This window comes from Spermophilus citellus (assembly GCF_964194105.1).
Source record: "Spermophilus citellus genome assembly, chromosome: 9".
Taxonomy (NCBI): Eukaryota; Metazoa; Chordata; class Mammalia; order Rodentia; family Sciuridae; genus Spermophilus; species Spermophilus citellus.
This window is the reverse complement of record NC_138191.1, coordinates 135,703,822-135,724,607: the sequence shown is the minus strand read 5'-3', so window position 1 is coordinate 135,724,607 and position 20,786 is coordinate 135,703,822. Positions and strand designations below refer to the sequence as shown.

Genomic DNA, 20,786 nt, shown 5'->3' with positions numbered 1-20,786 from the left:
GATCTGGACCTCCTTCCTGGACTCCAGTCTGACCATACCAGCCCCTTACTCCCAACTCCTGCACCTCCCTGGATCCTAAAGCCAGAGGGGGCAGGGAAATGATCCTCTAGCTACCCCGCAGGCCTGGAGAAGGACTGTGCCACAGTGGCGCCCAGAGGAGAGGTCAACAGGCTAACCCTGGCCACCTCCAACTCCAGCCTGCCAACTCCCACTCGGGCCTCCCTCCTTCCCACCATCCCAGGTAGAGGGGCCTGCTGGATGGCCAGGCACTACCTCCAAAGCTCTGTGCCCATCATTCCCGTTCCTCCCTACCCCACAGGTAGACAGGACCAAGCTACAATGCCACATGGCCGCAGAGAAAGGGCGGGTCAGCCCAAATCCCCTGGTAAGGAGTGCCCAGGTGCCCAGCAGGGCGTGAGTCCCCCACCTGCAGTCTTACCCTTGCCCTCTTTGGTCTTAGCCTTGCGGATGGGCACTGGCTGGGGCACCTGCTGGGGACTGATGGCCAGTGGCGGGGCGATGGTCACCGTCTCTACGGCTGCGGCCACAGCCGCCGCAGCTGCTGCCGCAGAGCTGCCCTTGAAAGGGTTATTGGCACTGAATTCCCGCCACTTGGCACCTAGGACCGTCATCATTTTGGACATGGGGATCTTCGGGTTCCTCTTGGCAATGAGCGGCCTGTGTTGGGAGAAACAGCCAGGACATGAGGGCAGAGCCGTCCCTTCTCCCAGCCCCGCAGCCTGCAGCAGCAGCCCCATGTTCCCTGGCTAGTGAAACCAGGTAGAAAGGAGGACAGGGAAGCGCAAAGCCAAGACAAGAGTCCACCCCAGACACTCCTGTTCCCTCCTTCACAGCTGGTGAGTGGCTAACCAGTGTGTAGACCCCACAAGATCTGAGAGGACAGAGGGCACTGCAGCAGGCAGCACCCAAGAGGAAGAGACAGGAGGACCCAGGGCAGGCCAGCCAGGGGAGGCCTGATCACCAAGGGGAGGGACAGGACCCTCCCCTGCCAGCCCTGCAGGTCAGTGGTTGGCCTGACAGCCCTCATCCTGGGCTCTGCCTCTCTGTCCCGACCTCTGACTTGGTTGCCCCCAGGGGAAGGACAGGCCCTGAGGACAGACCCACAGATGCCCAGCTGCAGCATCCTGGACCCCAACCCACCGGAGGAACTGGCTAAAGGCCTTGTAGTTGGTTAGGGTGTGGTAGTCCTCCTCCGAGAACAGGTAGTCCACATCGTCCAGGCCCCACTCAGCCATGAGCTGCCCCGAGGACTTGGGCTCCTAGGGAGACAGAGGCCAAAAGTGGAATCAGAGGTGAGGTGGGGGCCCCCCAATCTGCAACCCAGATTCCCCCAGTGCAGTCCTGTTTGGCCCCTGAAAGGACAGGTCAGGTTCTAAGGACAGGAAGGCATGTCCTGGCCCGGGTAGGGCATGGGTCAATGACCTGTCCGGGGCAGAGCTGAGAGGGTCCTTTAGCCAATGCTTCACTTTCTGGATAGGACACGGAGACCAGGGAGGTGTGGAGACACCCCAGCCAGCTCTCAAAGAGACCCATCCCAGGGGTCAGATGACCAGATGGCCACGCTGTCCCATGCAGGCTGTGACTGGACGGGAGTGCTGGCTGTGGGCTTGAGCTGGTTCTAATCCTGTCTCTATCTCACACTGGCAGTGGGAGGTGGACACATTACTTCACCTCTCTGCCTTGGTCTCCCCATCTGTAAAGGGGTAACAGCAGCACCTGCCTCACAGGCAAGAGGAAGTTAGCACAGATGCGTGGGATAAGGATGGGTCAAATGTGTCAGCAACTGTTAGCGCCCAACCCAGCCTGCCTTCCTCCTCCCTACACCTCGCTGCTTCCTCCAGGTACCTCTGAGCTGCCCCAGCCCAGCCACTGGCCCATTAAGTCAATCAGCACACACTCCTAAGCAGCAGTCTCTGGTCGGGGAGTCATGCGAATGCTGGGTGTCCTGCTCTCCCTCCTGCAGAATGGGGCTAAGGAGCCCTAAACTGCTCTGCACCTGCCCTTAGCCCTGAGGACACCTAGCCTGAGCCCTGCTGACCCCACTGAGGCAGAGAGGGGTGCACAGAAACAGCCACCACCGGGGCCCACACCCTAGAATGCCCCGCCTCTCAGTCTCAGGGCCCTGACTCCATATACCCCTGTGCTGCCTTCACCAGGGAGCTGGGCTTTCTGCTCCTGCAGTAGAAAGTCCCCAGGTGGTACATGGTCTCCCTGGCCCCCTGGAGCTGAGGAGCAGGCCTGCCTGACCAGCACTACAGAGCAGCTTGGGAACCTGGCTCCAAGAGAGCCGGACACCCTCCCGTGACCAACCTGTCCCTACCATCCCTGAAGGCACCTGGGCCCTTCAGCCCACCCCCAGGAGAGCAGAGCGGGCATGGAAGCTAGGCAGTGGAGGACACTGTTGGGGGACCCTGAACTCCTCCCTGAAGTCAGAACTGTCAGCCCCTCAGCTGTCACCAGTCGCAGACGACTCACAACACACCCACTGACTAATGAGAGCGCTCAGTGTCGGGATGCCCCCGAGAGAGCTGCCCCCCCCTCGGCACCCCCTAGCTTCAGTCATTCCCACCGGTGTTTCCGCCCAACAGCGGCTGAGCTATTATCTATGGAGCATTCATCTTTATGCCGTGGGGCTTGAGGAGCAAAGCCCTCCTGGTGACTCAGGCTCATCCTCCAACACCGAGAGTGGAGGTCCTGAGTCCCAGGGGGTGTGAGGCTGAGCCTAAAGCCATGGCTTGTTTCCCATGTTCCACACATTCATGGGAAGCCACTCGTCCCCCAGGAAAGCAAGACCATTCTCTGCAGCTGCTCTGCTCCAAGTCCAGCAGAGACTTGGGGAATGCCCACTGGCTCGGGCAGACTTGCAGAGCAAGCTAGGAACGAGGTTCCCTTCCTACCCTAAGCGGGGCTGGCCAGCTATTGCTGGCAGCAAAACTCTACTTTGTCCTGCTCCAAGCAAAGGTTCCTGACACTCAACCCGAGCTCATGCTGTCACTCTCCCCAAAAACAGGGGCAGACGCACGCAGGCAAGCCACTGCCAAGAGCAGCCAACACATCAGCAAGACTCGCAATTTCCTCCACCAGCTCCTAAATCTGCCCCTCGTTATCTCAACACATCTCCAGGATGCCTGCCCATTGTACGTCTCAGACATGCTGTCCCATGTCCACGGTGCACGCTGGTTGGGAAAACCCAGGATGGACTCTCAGGTTGGAGGGCAAAGAACTGGAGCTCCTCCAGCCCAGGCCACAGCGGTCACCTTTAAGCACCCGTCGTCATTGTCATCCTCGTCCTCGTCCTTCTTCTTCCGCTTGGCTTTTTTCTCCTTCTTGTCCTTGAGTTTCTTCTTCTTCTTTTTGTTAGGGGAGTAGTCACTGCCTTCGCTCTCTGACTTCTCTTCCAGATCCTCCTCATTCTCTGAAAGCTCATCGTTGCTCCCCTGGAAAAGAAAGGGCACAGTGAGGGCCTCAGAGGTCCCAAGAGAATTGAGGGTCCCGGGCAGAAGTGTGGCTCTGCGAGCAGCCTGGCCAGGTTAGTCAGCCCACCCGTCCCTCATCCGTGTTCAATACTCACAGCTCTGAGCCAGCACAAGTCAAGGGTCTCACTCCCCGCTGAATGAGAAGTACCAGTGAGGCAAGGCCTCCCGCAAACCAGACCCTCTCCCAAGCAAGACACAGCCTGCCTGGCCCACCCTCGAGCAGCTCCGGTTCCACGTCCTCTTGCTTTTCTGGTCAGAGCCAGGCTTCTGAGGACTCTGGGATTGTGACTAGTCTTGCACAATGGTCCTGGAACCCAGGAGCTGATGGTAGAGGTCACCATGGCCAGAGTCCAATACCAAGGTGTACAGAAAAAGCCCCTACTGGCGCCCACCCAGGCTCCAGCCCTGAAGCCCTGCTACTGCTGCGCCCCAGGAACCACACCTGTCAAGCCAAACCTCAATTAACATGGAGCACACCCCAGGTTTCTCTGCAGCCGGCTCTCCAGAGGCTGCCAGGGCACAAGCCCACCTTCCCCACCACCCCACACTGGCCACTTCTCTCAATATGAGACAAGGTAATTTAGGCAGCTCTTAAGCCTAGCTTCCCTGATTTAGTCTCCTGTCTGAACAGGCAGAAAATGGCCCATTTATATGGAGATAAGGGTGTTTATAGCCAGAGCATCCCCACCAGAAAGGTACTGCCCCAGCAGAAAGCAGTTTCCTCCTGGCCCTGAAGAAAGCAAGTGAGGCAGAGCCCTCCCAGTCCCCTTGGGCTGGGGTGTGTGGGGAGAGGCTGGCACTGTGGCTACAGATAGAGCATTCGGCCTGTCACTCTCATGACTACAATGAACTGTTTTCAAGGTGAGCGAAGAGAGGCATGGGGCCGGGAGTGGTGGAGCACGCCTGTAATCCCAGCAGCTCGGGAGGCTGAGACAGGAAGACGGCAAGTTCAAAGCCAGCCTCAGCAACTTAGTGAGGCCCTAAGCAACTTAGCAAGACCCTGCCACAAAATTAAAAATAAAAAGGGCTGGGGATGTGGCTCAGTGGTTAGGCCCCTCTGGGTCCAATCCCCAGTCCCAAAAAACAAGGCAGGTGGGGTGGCATAGGAAGAGACGGAGAGAGAACTGAGGAGATGAAACGTGAGCTCAGGGACCGGCAGTGGGACAGAGGGGAGCATCAGAGAGTGGGGCAGGAAGAGAGTGCCGAAGACGGGGAGGGCAGGAGGGGCAGCAGGGTCCACCTGGAGAAGCTATGGGGGCCCCAGCACAACTCTCCCTTTCAGGTCACGCTATAAAGAGCTATGGCCGGGGAGGCTGGGGCTGGGGCTCAGTGGTAGAGCGCTTGCCTGGCATCTGTGGTCACTGGGTTCCACTCTCAACACCACATACAAATAAAATAAAGGTCATCAGCAACAAAAGGAATTCTGACCTAACCTTTTCCCAGGAGAGAGGCTCTGAACAGGCACATCCCCTTGGCTAGGTGAGAACGGAAGGCCACTGAGGGGCTCTCCCTGAGATCAGGCCAGGAAGGACCCTGCCATGCGCTGCCTATACTTCCCAGCTCTCCACCAGGCTCCCGCTCTCAAACCTCTTACGTCCACTTATCCCCAAGCCAACAACGCCAGCAGGTAGCAGAAACAGGGCCTCCTTGCTTTACTGGAACTGCGGTGTTTCTCGGAACACTGACTTGACCACACCCGGAGCAGGGCAGCTCCCAGCCCTGGCTGCTGCCTGAGCCTGGCTCTTAGGCTCTTCCACAGTCCTCTGAAGAGCTGGGCGTCAGACAAGAACATCCGTTTTCCCCACGGGTGTCTTCCAGTCAAGAAATACAGGCTCCACCCCAGCAAAGGTAAGGAGGAGGGTGAGAGCCTCGGGGAGCTTCAGCACCATGGACAGCAGCTGAGGCAGCCCAAGGGAGGGAATCCAAGCAGCCCTCAGCTGCCTCAGGGCGGACCCCACAAACTGGCCAGGGGTGAAGCCAGAGGACCCGGGGTCCTGCCCGTGGGTCCTGGGGCTCCCTGGGAGGCTTTGCCCCTTGCTAGCCAGGGCCTTAGGCAAGTCTGCAGCAGAGCTGAACCTCAGCCTCCTCATCTGTGCAAAGGCGGTGCCACAAAGGATGGTAGGCGGAACCAAGGGGGGCCCGAAGTAAGCCCTTGGGTGTTTCTGACACAGAGGCCAGCCAGGCAGGGAAGCCATGCTCAGAAGACAGCGGTAGAGAAGGGCCAGGTCCCGCAGGCAGAGCGACACTTTCAACACCATCCACACCCAGGCACCAGGACCACGTCCTCCCCTGGTAATGCCCAGATGACCCAAGACCACCCCAACTCTACTTGGAAGGCAGGATGAGGAAACGAACCAGCCTCATCTCCCTCATCTGTCCATCAGACTGGGCTGGAGCCACTGCACAGGGCGAGCCTGCAGCTGGGCAGCAGTGTGGACGGACAACGTGACTCAGACAAGATGGGGCTGTGTAGCAACAGCTCCAGAGAAGCTGGCCCAGGCATCTGCTGGGAAGCATCAGGGTGAGAGAGGCAAGGAGTGGCCAGCACAGCTCGGCATGCAGGGCCCAGGGGGGGCAGAAAGATGGAGGGAGGGCAGCAGGGAGCCGGGAGGAGCCGCCTGCAGACTGTGTTGTCTGGCGGCAGCGGCGTGTGCACAGCTCAGGGGGAGCAGGCCTGGCAGAAGGCCAAAGCCCGGCCCTGACAGGCTGGGCCAGAGTCCACCCCAGAGCCGAGCAGGAGACCCCTTCCCTGCAGCCAACCACCTGAGGCTCAGGCAAGATGTCAGCCTCTCATTTCACAGAGGAGGAAGAAGCCGCCAAAGAGAAGGCTCTGAGGCCCAGGGGCCCCTGGCCACCTCCCTTCCCTGGGCCTCCCCCAAAGGGAGCCCACACAGCTTGGGCCATACCCACCTACACCCAGCACTCACCCGAGCTCTGCTCCCCAGCCAGGACGAGTTACAGAACAAGTCTATCCCAGCAGAACTCAGCACCAGCTGTTCTGACACTTCTACAACTGGGCCTCCTTTTGTTCCCCCTGCCCCCCCAAAAATCTTGACTTGCAGAGAAAGGGAGTGGGGGATGCTGAATTGATTCTGAAACAACTTGCAGAGAAGAGACCCAGGAACTGGGAGGACCTCAGTGGCAGAAGGAAGACCAAGAAGCAGAGGGGGGACACCAGAGAATACCTGGACCCTACAAGGGGGCCGTGGACCATAGCCTGCTCAGGGGAGGAGACCAGGCATGGACCAGTAATTCCCTAACAGAGCTCCACCCTGAGCTCTGTGAGCAACCGAGACACACAGTGGGATGTGAAAATCAGGATGACAGTCGGGACTTTGACCTTGGCACTGTCCTTTCGCTGCAGCAGCCCCAGACGTGACTGTGGGAGACACTCCGCTGGCTGGAAGAACAATCTTAGAGGACTCGGAAGCCACCTGCAGAGCACCTTGGACACTGCGCCCCAGCTGTGCCTGTGGCGGGTGGAAGAGCCCCTGATCTACACCCCATTTCCCATGGAGGGCATAGCGCACCAACCTCAGTTCTGGGGACCCCAAGTTGGCAGTCCCCACTGCCCCCCTCCTTCCCAGCTCCGCAGCTGTTTCTGGATGGAAGCCTCTCATCTCCCCCGCCCCTCCCTGTACACCCAGCGCACACACCGCATCTCCTGAGAAAGGACGCATTTAAACTCAAAGGAAGGGCTGAGAGAGTTGGTCATTCTCAATTTGGGGTCCTTCAAGATTGAGAGGGAAAAAGAAAGAATGAAATATGAGCCTTCCCATTCACGACTGTTATAAACAGTTATAATTTAGCACTGAATAATTGGTTGCTATGGTAACCGCTGCAGTACAGGTTGAAATCATTTCTCCCTCCTGCGCTCCGGTCTGACAAGGAGCTTCATCTACATATGCTCAGGTTCCGGCTGCAGCCTGGTTATTTTATGTAAATCAGAATCCATGACTTGCTGCCTGCCCCCACCCAAACTGCTGCCTGGGGCCCACCAGCCCTGGCACCTCCTCTTGGGGTCACCTGGGTGGAGACAGAGAGGGGCAAAGGGATACAATCCCCCTGCCTGGCCACACGTCTCCCCCAGGTCTGTGGGGCAGGCAGGCAGCTGGGACCCTCCTCTCTGGACACAGCATGCTCCAAACCCCCTAGGATCCACAGCAGGTCAGAGCCAGGCTCTCAGGAATGCAGGGAAGGGGGCAGCCCTGAACCAAAGGTCACCTCAAGGGACCTGTCCCCTAGGGTCCTCCAGCCCTCCATCCTTTCCAGGAAGCACCACAGCACCTCAGTAGAGAGGAGTGGGGAGAATGAGGGAGAGCAGGGAGGGAAATGAGGCAGGAGGGGGGGAAATGGAGAGATGAGAGAGAGCAAGAGGCCAGAGGACAGATGCATAAGGCAGAGACCAAGCATGAGCCAGAGGGAGACTCCAAGGGACCCAGCGAGAGACAGCAGACGAGAGCCAGAGACCTGGGCTGGACACAAAACCAAACCAGGCCTCGGAGAAAGGAGGGAGTCCATCAGCTCGAAAAAGGAGGGAGCAGATCAGCTCGAAAAAGGAGAGGCTGAGACCAGGGCCCTGAGAAGAGAGGCAGTGACCAGCCCTTGCAGGCTCCGGAGGCTGCGGGGCCGCCAGCACCCTCATACTCCTGGCCTCTGTCCAGACACTGCCTCCTTCCTGGCCAGAACCAACATGTCCAGGAGGGGAGGGGGCAAAAACCCAGCCCTGCCTGGGGCGGTGGCTCTCACAGGCACCTGCTGCTCCCCTGCTGGGACCCAAATGGGGGCCTGGGCGGAGCCAGCCCGAGGCTGAGACCCAGGGCCAGGTGGTAGTGCCTCTGGTCCTAGCCTCCTACCCCATCCCCAGAAATCTGTTAGAGAGGAAACAGGCACTGGGCAGGGGCCACATGTAGGAATTCCCTGCCCTCGGCAGTGAAGCCCAGGATGGAGACCCACGGAGCCTGGGGCTCAGAGGGGAAGGCAGCGGGGCAGCAGAACAGGTTTCACAGCCTCAACCAGTAAGTCACCCGAGGGCCTCGCTGTCCAGCCCATCCACTGCCCAGCACAAGGACAGACCTGCAGGGCTGCAGTGGGGACCCCGCAGTGCAGAGGGAACTACAGCAAGGAATTTAGGGACCTTCCCCATCAAAAGGGCTGGTCTCAGCTTCTCCTTCAGTGGGGGAGCCTCCAGGGACAGGGTCCCCGTCTCCCTCCACATGTCCATTTAGATACTGGGAACAGGAAGCTCACCCCCTTCGTGACCCCTCAGAAGACTCAGCATACAGGCCTACACATCTCAGGAGCCTCGGCCACCCACCTACCCCCAGGGACAACCCTGACCTGGGCCCTACCCTGCAGGTTGGCCCAGGGGTAAAGAGTAGAGTGTCCTCAGAGAGGGCAGACACATCAGTCCTGGACATCACACCAGAATGAAGACAGAGCTGAGGGCAGCAGGTGTGGGCAAAGTCAAGCAGGAGGACCCAGGATCCCTCGCGTGCACACACACAGTGGAGCAACAGAGGCAAGGAAGGGCCTGGGGGGCACAGCACGAGAGCTGGGAAAAGGGGCTGTGGGCGTGGCCAGGTGCACCCTTCAGGAAGCTCTCCCAGAAGGGTCGGGGCCTGCCACTGAGAAAGGCTGACCACCAACCTCAGCGAAGAGCCCCAAGCAAAGAAAACCAAGCTGCCTCAGCCTCTCCCCAGAGGGGCCCTGGATGAAGACCACAGCGCAAGATCACAGACCAGGGTGGCGCTGTCCTCCCAACAGGCCACTAGCAGAGGTCGGGGCCGCTCCATGGCCACCTCACATGGGAAGGCACTTAATGTGTCACCAAAACAAATGGGAGGTGGAAAGGGGACACAGAATCAAGCGGCACAGGCAGCCGCTCTCATGCCCACCACTGTCCTCTCTCCCTCTGCTGGGCCTCCTTGCCTCTGCCTCTGGCCCTCACCCTGGGGCCTCCCAAGGAGCCAGAGGTGAGTTACATCCTGTGCCCAGCCGCTCAAAGCCCACTGCTGACCCTGCCTCACTTGAGAGGTAGGGAAGAGGCCACAGTGGCCCCAGGGCGCCACTGCCTTAGGTGGACTCCCAAGCACTCAGCAGGCACGTGGGCCCTCGGCTGGGTCCTCTGCAGCCCTTCTCCCTACCAGGCTCTGCCCAGGGCTCCTCACTAGCCACCTTCCTGGGCCTTTCGTTTACAACTCTGGACCAAAAAGGGGCAGAGCACTGTTCTCCTCAGAACAGGCAGGCTAGGAGAAGGCCGTGCCCGGTAGGGGGAAAGCTGGACCCTGCTGAGAGTCCCAGGTTCAGACCTCGGCATGACCACATGTGACATGGGCATGGCCGTCCCTGAGCCACTTCTCCCTTGCCTGTGAAGCTAGATGCAGGCTACCACCCTCTCCCCGGGGCTGCCTGGAGGACTGGAGACGAGGCCCAAAGCCTCCCAGTCAGCATGCGGTAAGATAACAGGGCACCCAGGGTCCCAGTCCAAGTCGGGGATCCTTCAGCTGCCTCTCTGCCTCAGTTTCCCATGAGACAAGGACGAATCCCCATCCCCAACCCACCAATTTCTTTGTTTCTCTGCAGAGGTTTGGTTAAGAGAGCCCCATCCCACCGATTCCCAGGGTGGATCCTGGGGTCCAAGCGAGTCCCTGAAGCACGTGGAAGTATTCTGAGCGCGTGGGCTCCGTCCATCTGCACCTCCCTCTCCTTTCCTGAACTGCTGGGAACCAGGATGAAAGAGGCAGGAGCCCAGCTCCAGGGCCAGGCTTGGCTCTCCAGGGGCTCTCCAGGACTGCGGGCCTCGCCTCTGCACTCCCTGTACATCTGCTTAGAGGGACAGAGGCTGCTACAGAGAGCCAGGAGCAGTGACCACCGGCTGTGAGGGAGGGCATTCCACTGTCCCCACACAGGGCAGCCAGGACAGGAGAAAGGAAAGACACCCCCCAACGTTCTCTCAGGAAATAGGATGTCATGAGCCCCCCAGAAAGGCTGGCGCACACCAGGCTTCCAGCACAAACTGGTTTGGGTGTTTCTCGGGGAAGCTGGGACTCCTCGTGAGGCCCTGCCGCCCTCGCATCTCACCTCTTTCTTCTTCCGCTTCCCTTTGGACTTGCTCTCCTTGAGCTTCTTGGATTTCTTTTTCTTGGGAAGGCTCAGGGGCTCCGCAGGGAAGAAGCCGTGGAAGCCCTCAAGGCCACCATCTTCTTCTTCTGCAAGAGGCAAAGTGGGGAGGGATTACCCTCTGCTCCCCGAGCCAGAGTCCAGGGACCCACCCGCCACACCAGGTGACCACTCCGAACCCTCCCCAGACCCAACCAGGGCAAGGCAGGAATGCCAGCCGTGGTGGACAATGTCAGGTCCCCTCCCTGGGCCTTTCCTTCCCTCCTCTAAAATGGAACAATAACCACCAACCCCTGGTGAGACAGGGACATGGAAGCTGATCTCCAGGAACAAAAGTGAGCGATTAACCAGCTGGCACTGTGCATGGGGCGCAGGGAGGAAGCAGCCCCAAGGAACCACCCGGGGAGGGTCAGGGCCAGACACAGGCGCCAACCTGGGTGAGGCGCATCCTGTGAAAACAGGACAATTGGGACACTCAGGTCCCATCACCTGAGGACCACATAAAACCAGCACAGCAAGAGCCGGGGTGCTGGAGGAGGGACCCACCCAGGAGCATCCAAGATGGCACTGCACCCCTTGCCCTGATCCTGCAGCCACGTGCACAGGTGCACACACCTCACCCTACACACACACACACTGGACAGTATGCCAAGAACACGCCAGCTGGGCACCCAGGAAGATGTGGCACCCCACAGAGAACTGTCACATTCACCACGCCTGGACTTCCCGGAAGCCACCAGAACCCTGAACCCCTCGCTTGTTTCAGCACCTTCCAGGCTGCGAGGAGAGCAGAGTGGACTTGGGTGGAGAATCTTTGAAGAAGAAACTGGCTACAGCTGGGTGTGGTGGCCACACCTGTAATCCTCAGCTTAGAGAGGCTGAGGCAGGAGGATCACAGTTTCAAGGCCACCCTGGGGAACTTAGTGAGACCCTGTCTTCAAATAAAAAATAAAAAGGGCCTAGGGTGTGGTCAGTGGTAGTGTGTGTGTGTGTGTGTGTGTGTGTGTGTGTGTTTCCGCCCGCGCTTGCCCAGGGCCCTAGGTCAATAAAAGTAAGATGCTGGCTCTGAGCTCCACATCCATCTCTTGAAGGGCACAAGGTGGGACTGCCCCTCCCCAACTTCCAACCTAGAGGAGGGGTTCCCACATGTACTGGGGGCATGATGTGTGACCTTTCCATGGGGACGCGGTGGGCTGAGGCCGGACTCCCACGCAAGAAACCACACTTGAGACCAAGTTCCAAGACTCCAGGCATGGGCCATGAAGGGGAAGGGAGGAGGGTCCCCCAGGGGACACAGCACCAAGAAATAAGTCACCCAGAGTAGAACTATGGCCACACATGGGGCAAAGGGCCATGCGGAAAGAAAACCTCCAGGAGACCAGGGAAGGCCCCACTCGGGTCAGTTCCCCTTGCCAGCCGGTGGCCCATGCACCCCTGGCCAGCTCGTCCTGCCCCACCCCCATGTGCCACAAGTGGCGGGGGAGCAAAAAGCAGAGCCGGCTGGGCCCACAAGGTGGGAGACACAGCAGGGTGAACAGCTCAGAGTCCAGTGGCCACCTTGCAGGAGGGTGAGGTTGCCCAGGGGAACCTCAGAACCAGGAGAGGGTGACCTCATAAGTCCTTGTTACTATCCTGTATGTTCAACCTGCCAGCCAGCTGTGTGCAGGCCCCATGCAGCAGACAGAAAAGCCACATACGTGTGCATGGACACACGTGTGCACACGCAGGACTCAACCAACAAACATCCCCTCCCATGCTCCACACAGTCCCCACCCCCAGCCTGGGACCCCTGCCCACTCCCTGTCCCAAGGGAGGACGAGGAGGCTTCCTCCACACACACCCAGCCCTCAGAGGGCCCTGGTGACTCTGGTGGCTGGGCAGACACCCTTCCTACCATTCTCCCTGCAGGGCCAGACTGCACCAGGCGGGGGCTACACCACTGCCTGGCACCCTCTGCACCTGGGTCCCAACCGGGGAGCAAGTTCTGCTCTGCCAGCCCCCAGGAGTCCCTGGGCAGAGGCAGGACACGCCTGAGTCCAAACCTTCCCCATGCCAAGGCGGTGGGAACGCCGAGGACCAGCGGAGCACACGGACATGGAGGGAGAGGCTCCGGAAGGTGCCACAGGGAGCTGGTCTTAGCAGGGTGACCTGAGTATGTCCTGAGGGACCAGCACAGCGTGTCCTGACCCACTCAGGAGTACTGCTGAGGACATACCCAGGTGGACGCGCAGATGCGGTGGCCTTAGATGAGCTCCAACTCACAGAGGCATGGACAGTGGGGGCCAGGCCCTGGGTACAGCCAGGATGAAGCCAGGGGCTGCTAGAGCTGACCCCATCTGTCCCTCTAAGTCCCTGAAAACATGCATGGGGACCCCCAGAGTCATCCTGGAGTGGAGAAGATTGGCCAGCAGTACCCGGGGTTGGCATGGAGCTAGGCTAAGGTGGCCAACAGGATGCCCACCCCTAATCTGCCCACTCCCCTGGCCCCATAGAGACAGCCTAGGCAGAGGCACCCCACCCCCTAGCAGTGTTCCACATGGTTATGTAACCCACTCGAGGCTGATGCAATCTCGGGAGTGGGGGCTCTCCCTGCTCTGGGCTGTCCCCTGTCCCTTCTCAGAAGAGCAGTCCCCAGATTTAGGAAGGTCAGATCAGTACATGGTCCCTGACTGACCAGACTGGACCGAGGATGAACAGGTGGCTGGGGAAGTTCTGGAAGGAAGTTTGTGGTCTGCTTTGTAGTGGGAAGAAGGCAAGAGGCACCTCACAGGTCACCCTGACCACACCCAGAACGCACCTTGGAGAATCAGTCCTAGATCCTGTCCATCACAGGCCCCTCCTCCCCTCCCAGAAGACCTCCCAGCCCAGGGCCATCTGCCTAATAAAATCCTCCTCCAGGAAGGTTCGGAGTTGGTATGGGAGATGGGGACCCAGCCCTGCCCACCCCCTTCTCTGACAGCCCCTTCCTGTTCCCACAGGCTGCTGGTACCCTGGGGACACCTCAAGTCCACGCACCCTGTCTTTAATATGAGAGCCCAGCCCCTCCTCTCACACGGCGCCTCTCCCTCTTCTGCAACAGGCCGTGAGTCTTCTTGGGCTCTTAGGCCTAGGAATCACTCTTCAAGCAACCCCACCATCAGCCATGCCCTGAGCCCTGAGCCCTGTGCCCGGGGACCCCCGCCCCTTCTCCCTGCGGCCCCAGCTGTCAAGGACAGAGTCGAGATGCGGAAGGTACTGAGACACAGGACATGCAGCCAGTGGTGGTGGGCTCCTGGGCCCTGGGGTGAGGGGCTCCAGGACTCCTTGTCCTGCCAGCTCTTGGCCTTCATAGCGGCCCACACCTCTGGCCCGCCTGGCTGGGCCCTCCCACACCAGCCCTGCCCCTCCAGGGCCTGAGGTGCCATCATCCAAGCCAGCTATAATTAGGACCATTAGTCTGGTTATCGCTCACCTCCAGAGCCGCCCAGGCAGAGCAGGCCTGGGGAGGGGCAGGGGAGGCTGCTTCAGAGGGAAGGAGCGGATGGACAGACAGGGAGGGACAGAGCCTGGCAGGGTGAAGAGAAGGACCTTCTATAGCTTTTTCCTGAGCTCAGTCCAGCCCTTTATCAGCTCCCCGTGCACACTCTGGCTCAGCCCCGAGGGACTCCAAGCTGACACAGCTGGGTGGCCCATCCCAGGCCTACACCTCACCTAATGCCTACACATCACCTGCCCTAGGCTCAGAGCACCCGACAGTGTCATATCCATTGGGACACCACACAGCAACCCCGGAGAAAAGAACTACCAATCTCACTGCAGATGTGGAAACTGCCCACATCTCAGTTCCACGCCAGCAGGGAACCCACAGGCATCGGATCCTCCCGGAATTCAGCATTTCAACAGCATGTCCGGTGTGCCAAGTGGGGTCTTCACCCTGGGGACCATGAGGTGACTGAAGCCAAGGCAGGCGGGTCTGGAAGGTCACAGGGGCCCCTGGGGAAAGTCGGGGCTGGTCCAGGCCCACACCCAGGGCAAGCCCCGCCCCTTCTGGGAGGAGCAGCGGCAGAGCCAGAAGGGGGCTGCAGGGAGCTTTAGAAGCCCAAGCTGCTCAGAGTAAAGAAAGCCACGTGACTGCGGAGGGCAGTTAGGCCTCCGATTCTGGGTGGTCCAAGGGTGGGAAGAACAGAGGCAGGAGCTAGACAAGACCTTCACTGCCAAGGTCGGGGCCCCAAATGTGTCAATGATAGGGACCCAGCTCAGCAGGGTCTGGAGACAGGAGCTCCTTCTGTTCCCCACCCTGTAACCCAGGTCCAAGCAGGGAACAAGGCCACCTGGCGGTCAGGAGGAGGCAGGGACAGGACAGTGCAATGGCTTCAAACCAGCACCCCTCCTTGGGATGGCCCAAGTCCCTGCCTGGCTGACTCTAGCTTCTTCTGTAAGTTGGCCTGTCCTTCCTCCAGGTGACCAAGGATTAGAAACTGTGAGTGAAAAGTGGGGATGGGACACCCAGGCGGAGCTAAGCAATGCAGGCAGAGCCCGGGAGGGTGGCCCCAGGGTGAGGGCTGTCAGGTCCGTTTTGGGTGCTAAGGGACCAGGAGTTCTGGCCAAGGAGGAGCCCAGACAAAAATTCCCATTAGTCCTCGGACCTCCCCACATGACACAGAACCCAGGCTGATGTGGGGGGCAGAACTCCCGCCCAAGAAGTGATTAATAATTTATTTATGACATTTAACAAAACCCAGACATCACCTCATTGGCGTCTCATCAAAAGAAAGCGCCAGTCCTGAGAGGGAGGGGACTAGAGGGGAGGTGGCAAGGCTTCTACCAAGAAGTGACTGGGGTCTGGGGAGAGTGAGGGGCACAAGGCAGGCAGGAAGGGGCCTCCAGGCCCAAGGAATTGACAGGGGCAGGAAAAAGAGACAGGAGACTCCTCTCTCATGCCTACCTCACTGCATGGGGAGACAACCCCGGAGGCAGAGGGAGAGACAGAGAGACAAGACAGAGAAGCAGAGGCAAGACTGACAGACATAGAGACAGAAGGGGGATAGAGGGAGAGAGCCAGGGAGGGGGAGATATAGACAAAGACACAGAGATGAGACAGAAAATCTCAGGGTTTCACTGCAAGAGCCCAGAAAGACATCATGCTCTGTGTTTAAAACTGCTCAGGGAAGATACTCCAAAAAGGTGTGTTGTGTGGATAGGTAAATGGGTGGATGGCGGATAGATGGATAGATGGATGGGGAGGGATGGAGGAATGGCAGGCAGGTAGGCATATGGACAGACAGATGATGGTAGATGGATGGATGGATGGATGGAGAATGGGTGGGTGGGTGGCTGGTGACTATGGATAGATGAATGGCTAGATAAGTAGCAGACAGATTCTGGATGGGTAGATGGATGTGTATGTATAGATAAGTGGATGATTGATGGATGGATTCTGGATGGACTGATGGATGGTAATGTATAGATGACTAGATGGATGAATGCATAGTGATGTATGGCAGATGAACGGTGAGTAGATAGGTGAAAGGATGATGGTGGGTGTACGTATGGATATATGAATGGATGGAAGGTAGATGACTGAATGGTAGGTGGATGAGTGCTGGATGGATAATAAAGATATGAATGGTAGATAAATGGAGGGATGGTGAGTAAATGGCTAGTTGGTTGGGTTTACGGGTGAATAGGTAGATGTCTGGATGGATAACTGGTGGAATGACACATGAATCTTAATCCTTCATCAACTTGGAAGTCACTGCCAAGTCACTGGGAAAACTGTGTTCCCTTTGCCTCCCTTCTCCCAGAAAGAATATTAAATACAACAACATAACCAGGATGCCTGGAACCCCACCCTACACACATTCCTCAAGAATGCCAGCAAGCTAAGAAAGCCTGGGCCTTGAGAAGTCATGACAGCCACTCAGAAAGCCAGAGATGCTCATGCAGACGGAGCCAGTCCTGTAGGCATGGAGAGCACAGGTCAGCCGCATGTCCTTGGGGCTGGAGTGATCACGCTGCCTGGCCAGGGAAAAACCTGGGCTCACCAGCTTGGCTATGGTTAAGAAAGGGCTAGGCCAACCAGGCAGGGAACGTGCCAGCCCACCAGTGGCCCCAAGAGGAATTAGTGCTCTATATAAGGAAAAGCTGTGAGATGCTATGTCCCTGTCCTCCATCCCTCCAGCCCCACCTTGGGCCTCACGCCCAGCCCTCCTCCTGCCCAGCTTACTGGATGAAAGTGCAAGTCTCAAAAGCATTTCCTTGGGGAGGCAGGATAGCTTCCCCGCTTGGATGGTGCTAATTATACCAGCCATGGATTCCTGGGTACCCATTATATGCAGGGCACTATGACCTAAATGTTCCACATGCACCATCTCATTAGGCCTCATAATAACCCTCTATGAGGTAGTGAGTGCTATGTCCCATTCTAGAAGCGGGGACACTGAGGCAGAAGGCTGGTGAGCTTGCCCAAGGCCACTCAGCTAACAAAAGCAGAGCTGAGATCGGAGGCCTCCTCCAGCCAACTCCCAAGCCCTCACTGACCAGTCCTCCCAGCTCCCAGGAGAATTTGGCAGCTGCTAGTCCCTGAGCCAGAAGAGGTGGGCACCCACCCCATCTTCCTCCTGGAAGCAGACTCACCCACCTGACACAAAGCCAGAGAGTTAGCAAGGGTTGGTAGGAAGCAAGAATACCGTTGAGGAAGCAAGGGCCACTCTGAGGGTGAGACAGGAGGGGGAGCCGAGCCAAAAAAAAAAAAAAAAAATGACAAAGAGTGCAACTGCTTGGATTAGAAAAAAGAAAAAACAGTTTTACAGCCCCCAAAATACTAACTCCTCCAGCCTCAAACTGCAATGTTTCAGAACCAGCTGACTCCAGGTCGCTGCCATTGACCTGGGCCCCAGGCTGCTAGTGGGCAGGCCAGTCAGCACTGAAGGAGGGACATAAGGCTGGAGCTGAGGCCACCATCACATCCAGGGGCCCAGGAGTGATCTAGGTTCCCCTCCACCCTCAGACACTGAGACCATAATGATCTCTTGGCACCCTTAGTGCTGGGGGGGGGGGCTGAGCCCAGCAGGTGGTCAAGGGAAGTCCACTTGAAGGGGAACCCACTGGCCCAGCAGATGGACAATAACACATCCAGAGAGCAAGAAGTGCTGCCCAGACAATAAACCATTAAAATAAGTCTGTAGTGGGACCACACTTGAGCCAGAGGATCAAAGAGGGTCTTCCATGGTAGCACTGGAGCTGGGACCCAAATGGCCAAGAGAAACCTCTGAGCAGAGGAAAGAGGAATTCAAGCACAGGTCACAGTCAAGGCCCAAGGACAAGACAGAGCGAGGATAAAGGGGCATGGAGTAGAAAAGGATGGACCCAGGTTCCAAGCTCTGATTTGTGTTCAGAGGTGATCCCAGCTCCAAGGGGGGGGGGGGTAGTCAGTGAGAATAGGCTGGGAGGTTCTGGAAGGGTTCAGGGACTTGGAAAGGAGCTTGAGCCTCAGAGGCAGAGCGGCTCATCTGGTAGGTGGATGGGGCTGGAATCCCCAGGCAAGAAGGGCAGGAGCAGGACATCTTCTCTGCCAGGCTTTGGGGACCACTCCTGGAGGCCCTGGGGACAACATCCCCCCTGCCCTGGAGAAAAAGGGAGAATGAGGGGCAGAAGGGAGATTGTGACCAAGACCCAATTCTCCGGCCCTAAGAATGAGTTGGGTGTCACCAGCCTGGCATTATGCCCCTCCCCCCATCTTCTTCCTTCCCCAAACTCAGTACCCCAATACAACCAGAGAGAGCCAGAGTAAGGCAGGAAAGGACAGGGGACTCCATCAAGAGGTCTGCAGTCCCAGAAATGGGGCTGTCCATGCCTGCTCAGCTGTCCACCACCCCATCAGTGCCACAAAGGGCCACACCCCAAACACCACAGGGCGTCTCACTGAGGAAAACAGTGAGCTAGCTTACTGAGAAGCCAGCCTCCAAGCTGGAAAGCAAACACAGGTACTTCCCATGTGCTGGGCCTCTATATTCCCCTCCCAGGAATGGGTCTGATCCCACCAGCCTGGGAAGGTCACAGCTACTATCCAGACAACCCTACCCTATGTGGGGACACCCCAGCAGCCTCTTTGCTAACTTGGCCTTACTGCAAGGTGAGGAACAGCCTCCTGCAGAGGCCCCGGAGTCAAAGCCATTAGGCAAACAGAAATGGGGAGAGGGGCGGGGGCGTGGCCACCTGGGGGACTCCCCACAGCAGCGAGAAGGTGCCAAGAAGCCTCGGGGCTGCTGCACCCCAACAGAAGTGAAGAAGTGCCACTGTGGCATGTTCTCATGCCCTGAGAAGACATAAAACATCCCTGAGGGCCAGATGCACATTCTGGGACGGGAAGATCCTCGGGCCTCACAGCTGAGGAGTCCAGGAGGGGCGCTGAGCAGCGGAGGAGGGCGGCTGGCCAGGCCCTGCCCGGGCGGGCCAGGTGGGAAAACGTCCGAACAAATGGCGGGCAGCTAACTGAATGGTTATCCTGTAAGGCAACCCCTCCGCACCAAATCCATTCACGCTGAAATCCTGAATTTTGAGAGAGAAAAGGAGAGAGCCGGCAAGGGCAGGGGCGGCGGCCCTGGGGCGCCAGGCCCCAAGCCACAGCAGCAGGGTGGGCTGGAACGCCGCTGCGCTGGGCGACAGGGGGCCGGAGACGGCGCGGGCGCTAGGGTGCGCCAGGAGGACGCCGGCGGCCCTGGCAAAGTGCAGGGAGCGGCGGTCGCAGCGCCCAGCAGCCGGGAAAAGGGAGCGGGAGTCCCATCCCGCGCGCCCCAGCTCCCAGCCCTCGCGGGCCCGAAGGAAGCCTCCCATGCCGGACGCCTTCAGATCCCCAAACATAGCCTGTCCTCGCCCCGCTGCCGGCCCCACCCAGGCCGCCCTAGCGCCGAGACGCGCGGGGCCGGGTCCCGCCTGCCCGCGGCGAGGCCAGGGGCGCGCGGCGGCCAGGCGAGAGGCGGGTGCGCCGCGCCAGCAGCGCGCGATTCCCGCCCCCTTCAAGGGCACGCGGGCTGACCCTGGCGGCGCCGCGCCCCCTCCCCGCCCGGGCGCCCGGCGCAGGCCCCTGCCCGCGGTCCTCCGGCCCGCGCCGCAGCCGGGGTCCGGGTCGCACCCCGCCCTGGGTCGCCCGCGCGCTGCGCTCCAGCGCTCGCCCTGCCCTGCGCCCTTGGCCGCGCGGCGCCAGCAGGGCGGGAGCGCAGCCCGCAGCCCGGGCGCTCCTCCCGCGCCGCGCCGCCCCCGCCGCCGCCGCCCGCTCCGGCCCGGGTCCCGCGGGTCCCGGCGCCCCCACTGCCCTGGCCCCGGGGCGCCCCCGCGCCCCCTCACCTGACATCTCGTCCTCGTTCTCCATCTCCTCGGCGAACAGCCGCGGCAGCTCCTCCTCGGTGCCCAGCGGGCCCCGCATGCCCGGCGCGGGGGGGAGGGGAGGTGGGCGCCCCCCTCCCGCCGGGCGCGGTGCCAACCTTAACCCGTGCGCTGCCGGACGGGCGCGCGCGGCGGGCGAGGCGGCCTTGGCGAGAAGATGGCGGACGCCGGCCCCCCCACCCCCTAAACCTCCACCCCCCCGTCTCGACCCCCCTTCCTCCGGCCGCCTTAGCCCGCACCCGCACAGCCCGGGCCGCTCCGCCCACTGCGCCCGGCAGCCCCAGTCCCGCAGCCGGCCGAGGGTGGCGGCGGCAGCGCCGGCGGCACGGCGGCACGGCGGCAGGCGGGGGGGGCGGCACACATGCCCGGATTGTGACGTCCAGTCTGGTTGCTGTGGCAACCCCATCCCATCGTTCCGGCAGCGGTACTAGTTAACAGCACAGAACAAGTTGGGGGGACTAGTCCTGTGCCGCCGGGTGAGCGTGGGAGACAGGGGCCTCCGACAGGGGGAGCCGTCGAGGCGCCCGCGCGCCCGGGGACCCGACGGCCTAGCGGGCTGCGGGGACTTGGCGGCCCTAGCGCAGGAGCAGGCGGGGAAGCGCCGCCCCCGCGCGCCCAGAGAAGAGCCAGCCACAGCCGCCCCGCCCACGGAGGCGCCGGGCCCGGGTCCCCAAGGGCGCGGAGGCGGGGTCTCCCGGGCTGCGAGGAGGAAGCGCCCCACTAGGCTGACACGCGCCAAGACCCGCCCCGCACCCGGTTCCGGCCTTGACATGCTTCTAATCTCCTCTCTCAACCCATTTCGAA

The 20,786-nt window shown here is 59.9% G+C and overlaps 1 protein-coding gene across 1 annotated transcript in view; it reads right to left on the bottom strand.

Moving 5' to 3' along the window:
- CHD5 (chromodomain helicase DNA binding protein 5) overlaps positions 1–20,494 on the bottom strand; it is a 58,906-nt gene extending 38,412 nt beyond the window's left edge. The window contains exons 1-5 of the mRNA XM_081307730.1: positions 19,944–20,494; positions 10,581–10,708; positions 3,279–3,458; positions 1,162–1,280; positions 440–678 (exon numbers count right to left, since the gene is read on the bottom strand). Coding sequence (XP_081163856.1) covers positions 440–678; positions 1,162–1,280; positions 3,279–3,458; positions 10,581–10,708; positions 19,944–20,388 — 1,111 coding nt within the window. The 5' untranslated portion in view covers positions 20,389–20,494. The remainder of the gene's footprint in view (positions 1–439; positions 679–1,161; positions 1,281–3,278; positions 3,459–10,580; positions 10,709–19,943) is intronic.
- Positions 20,495–20,786: the final 292 nt, after the last annotated feature.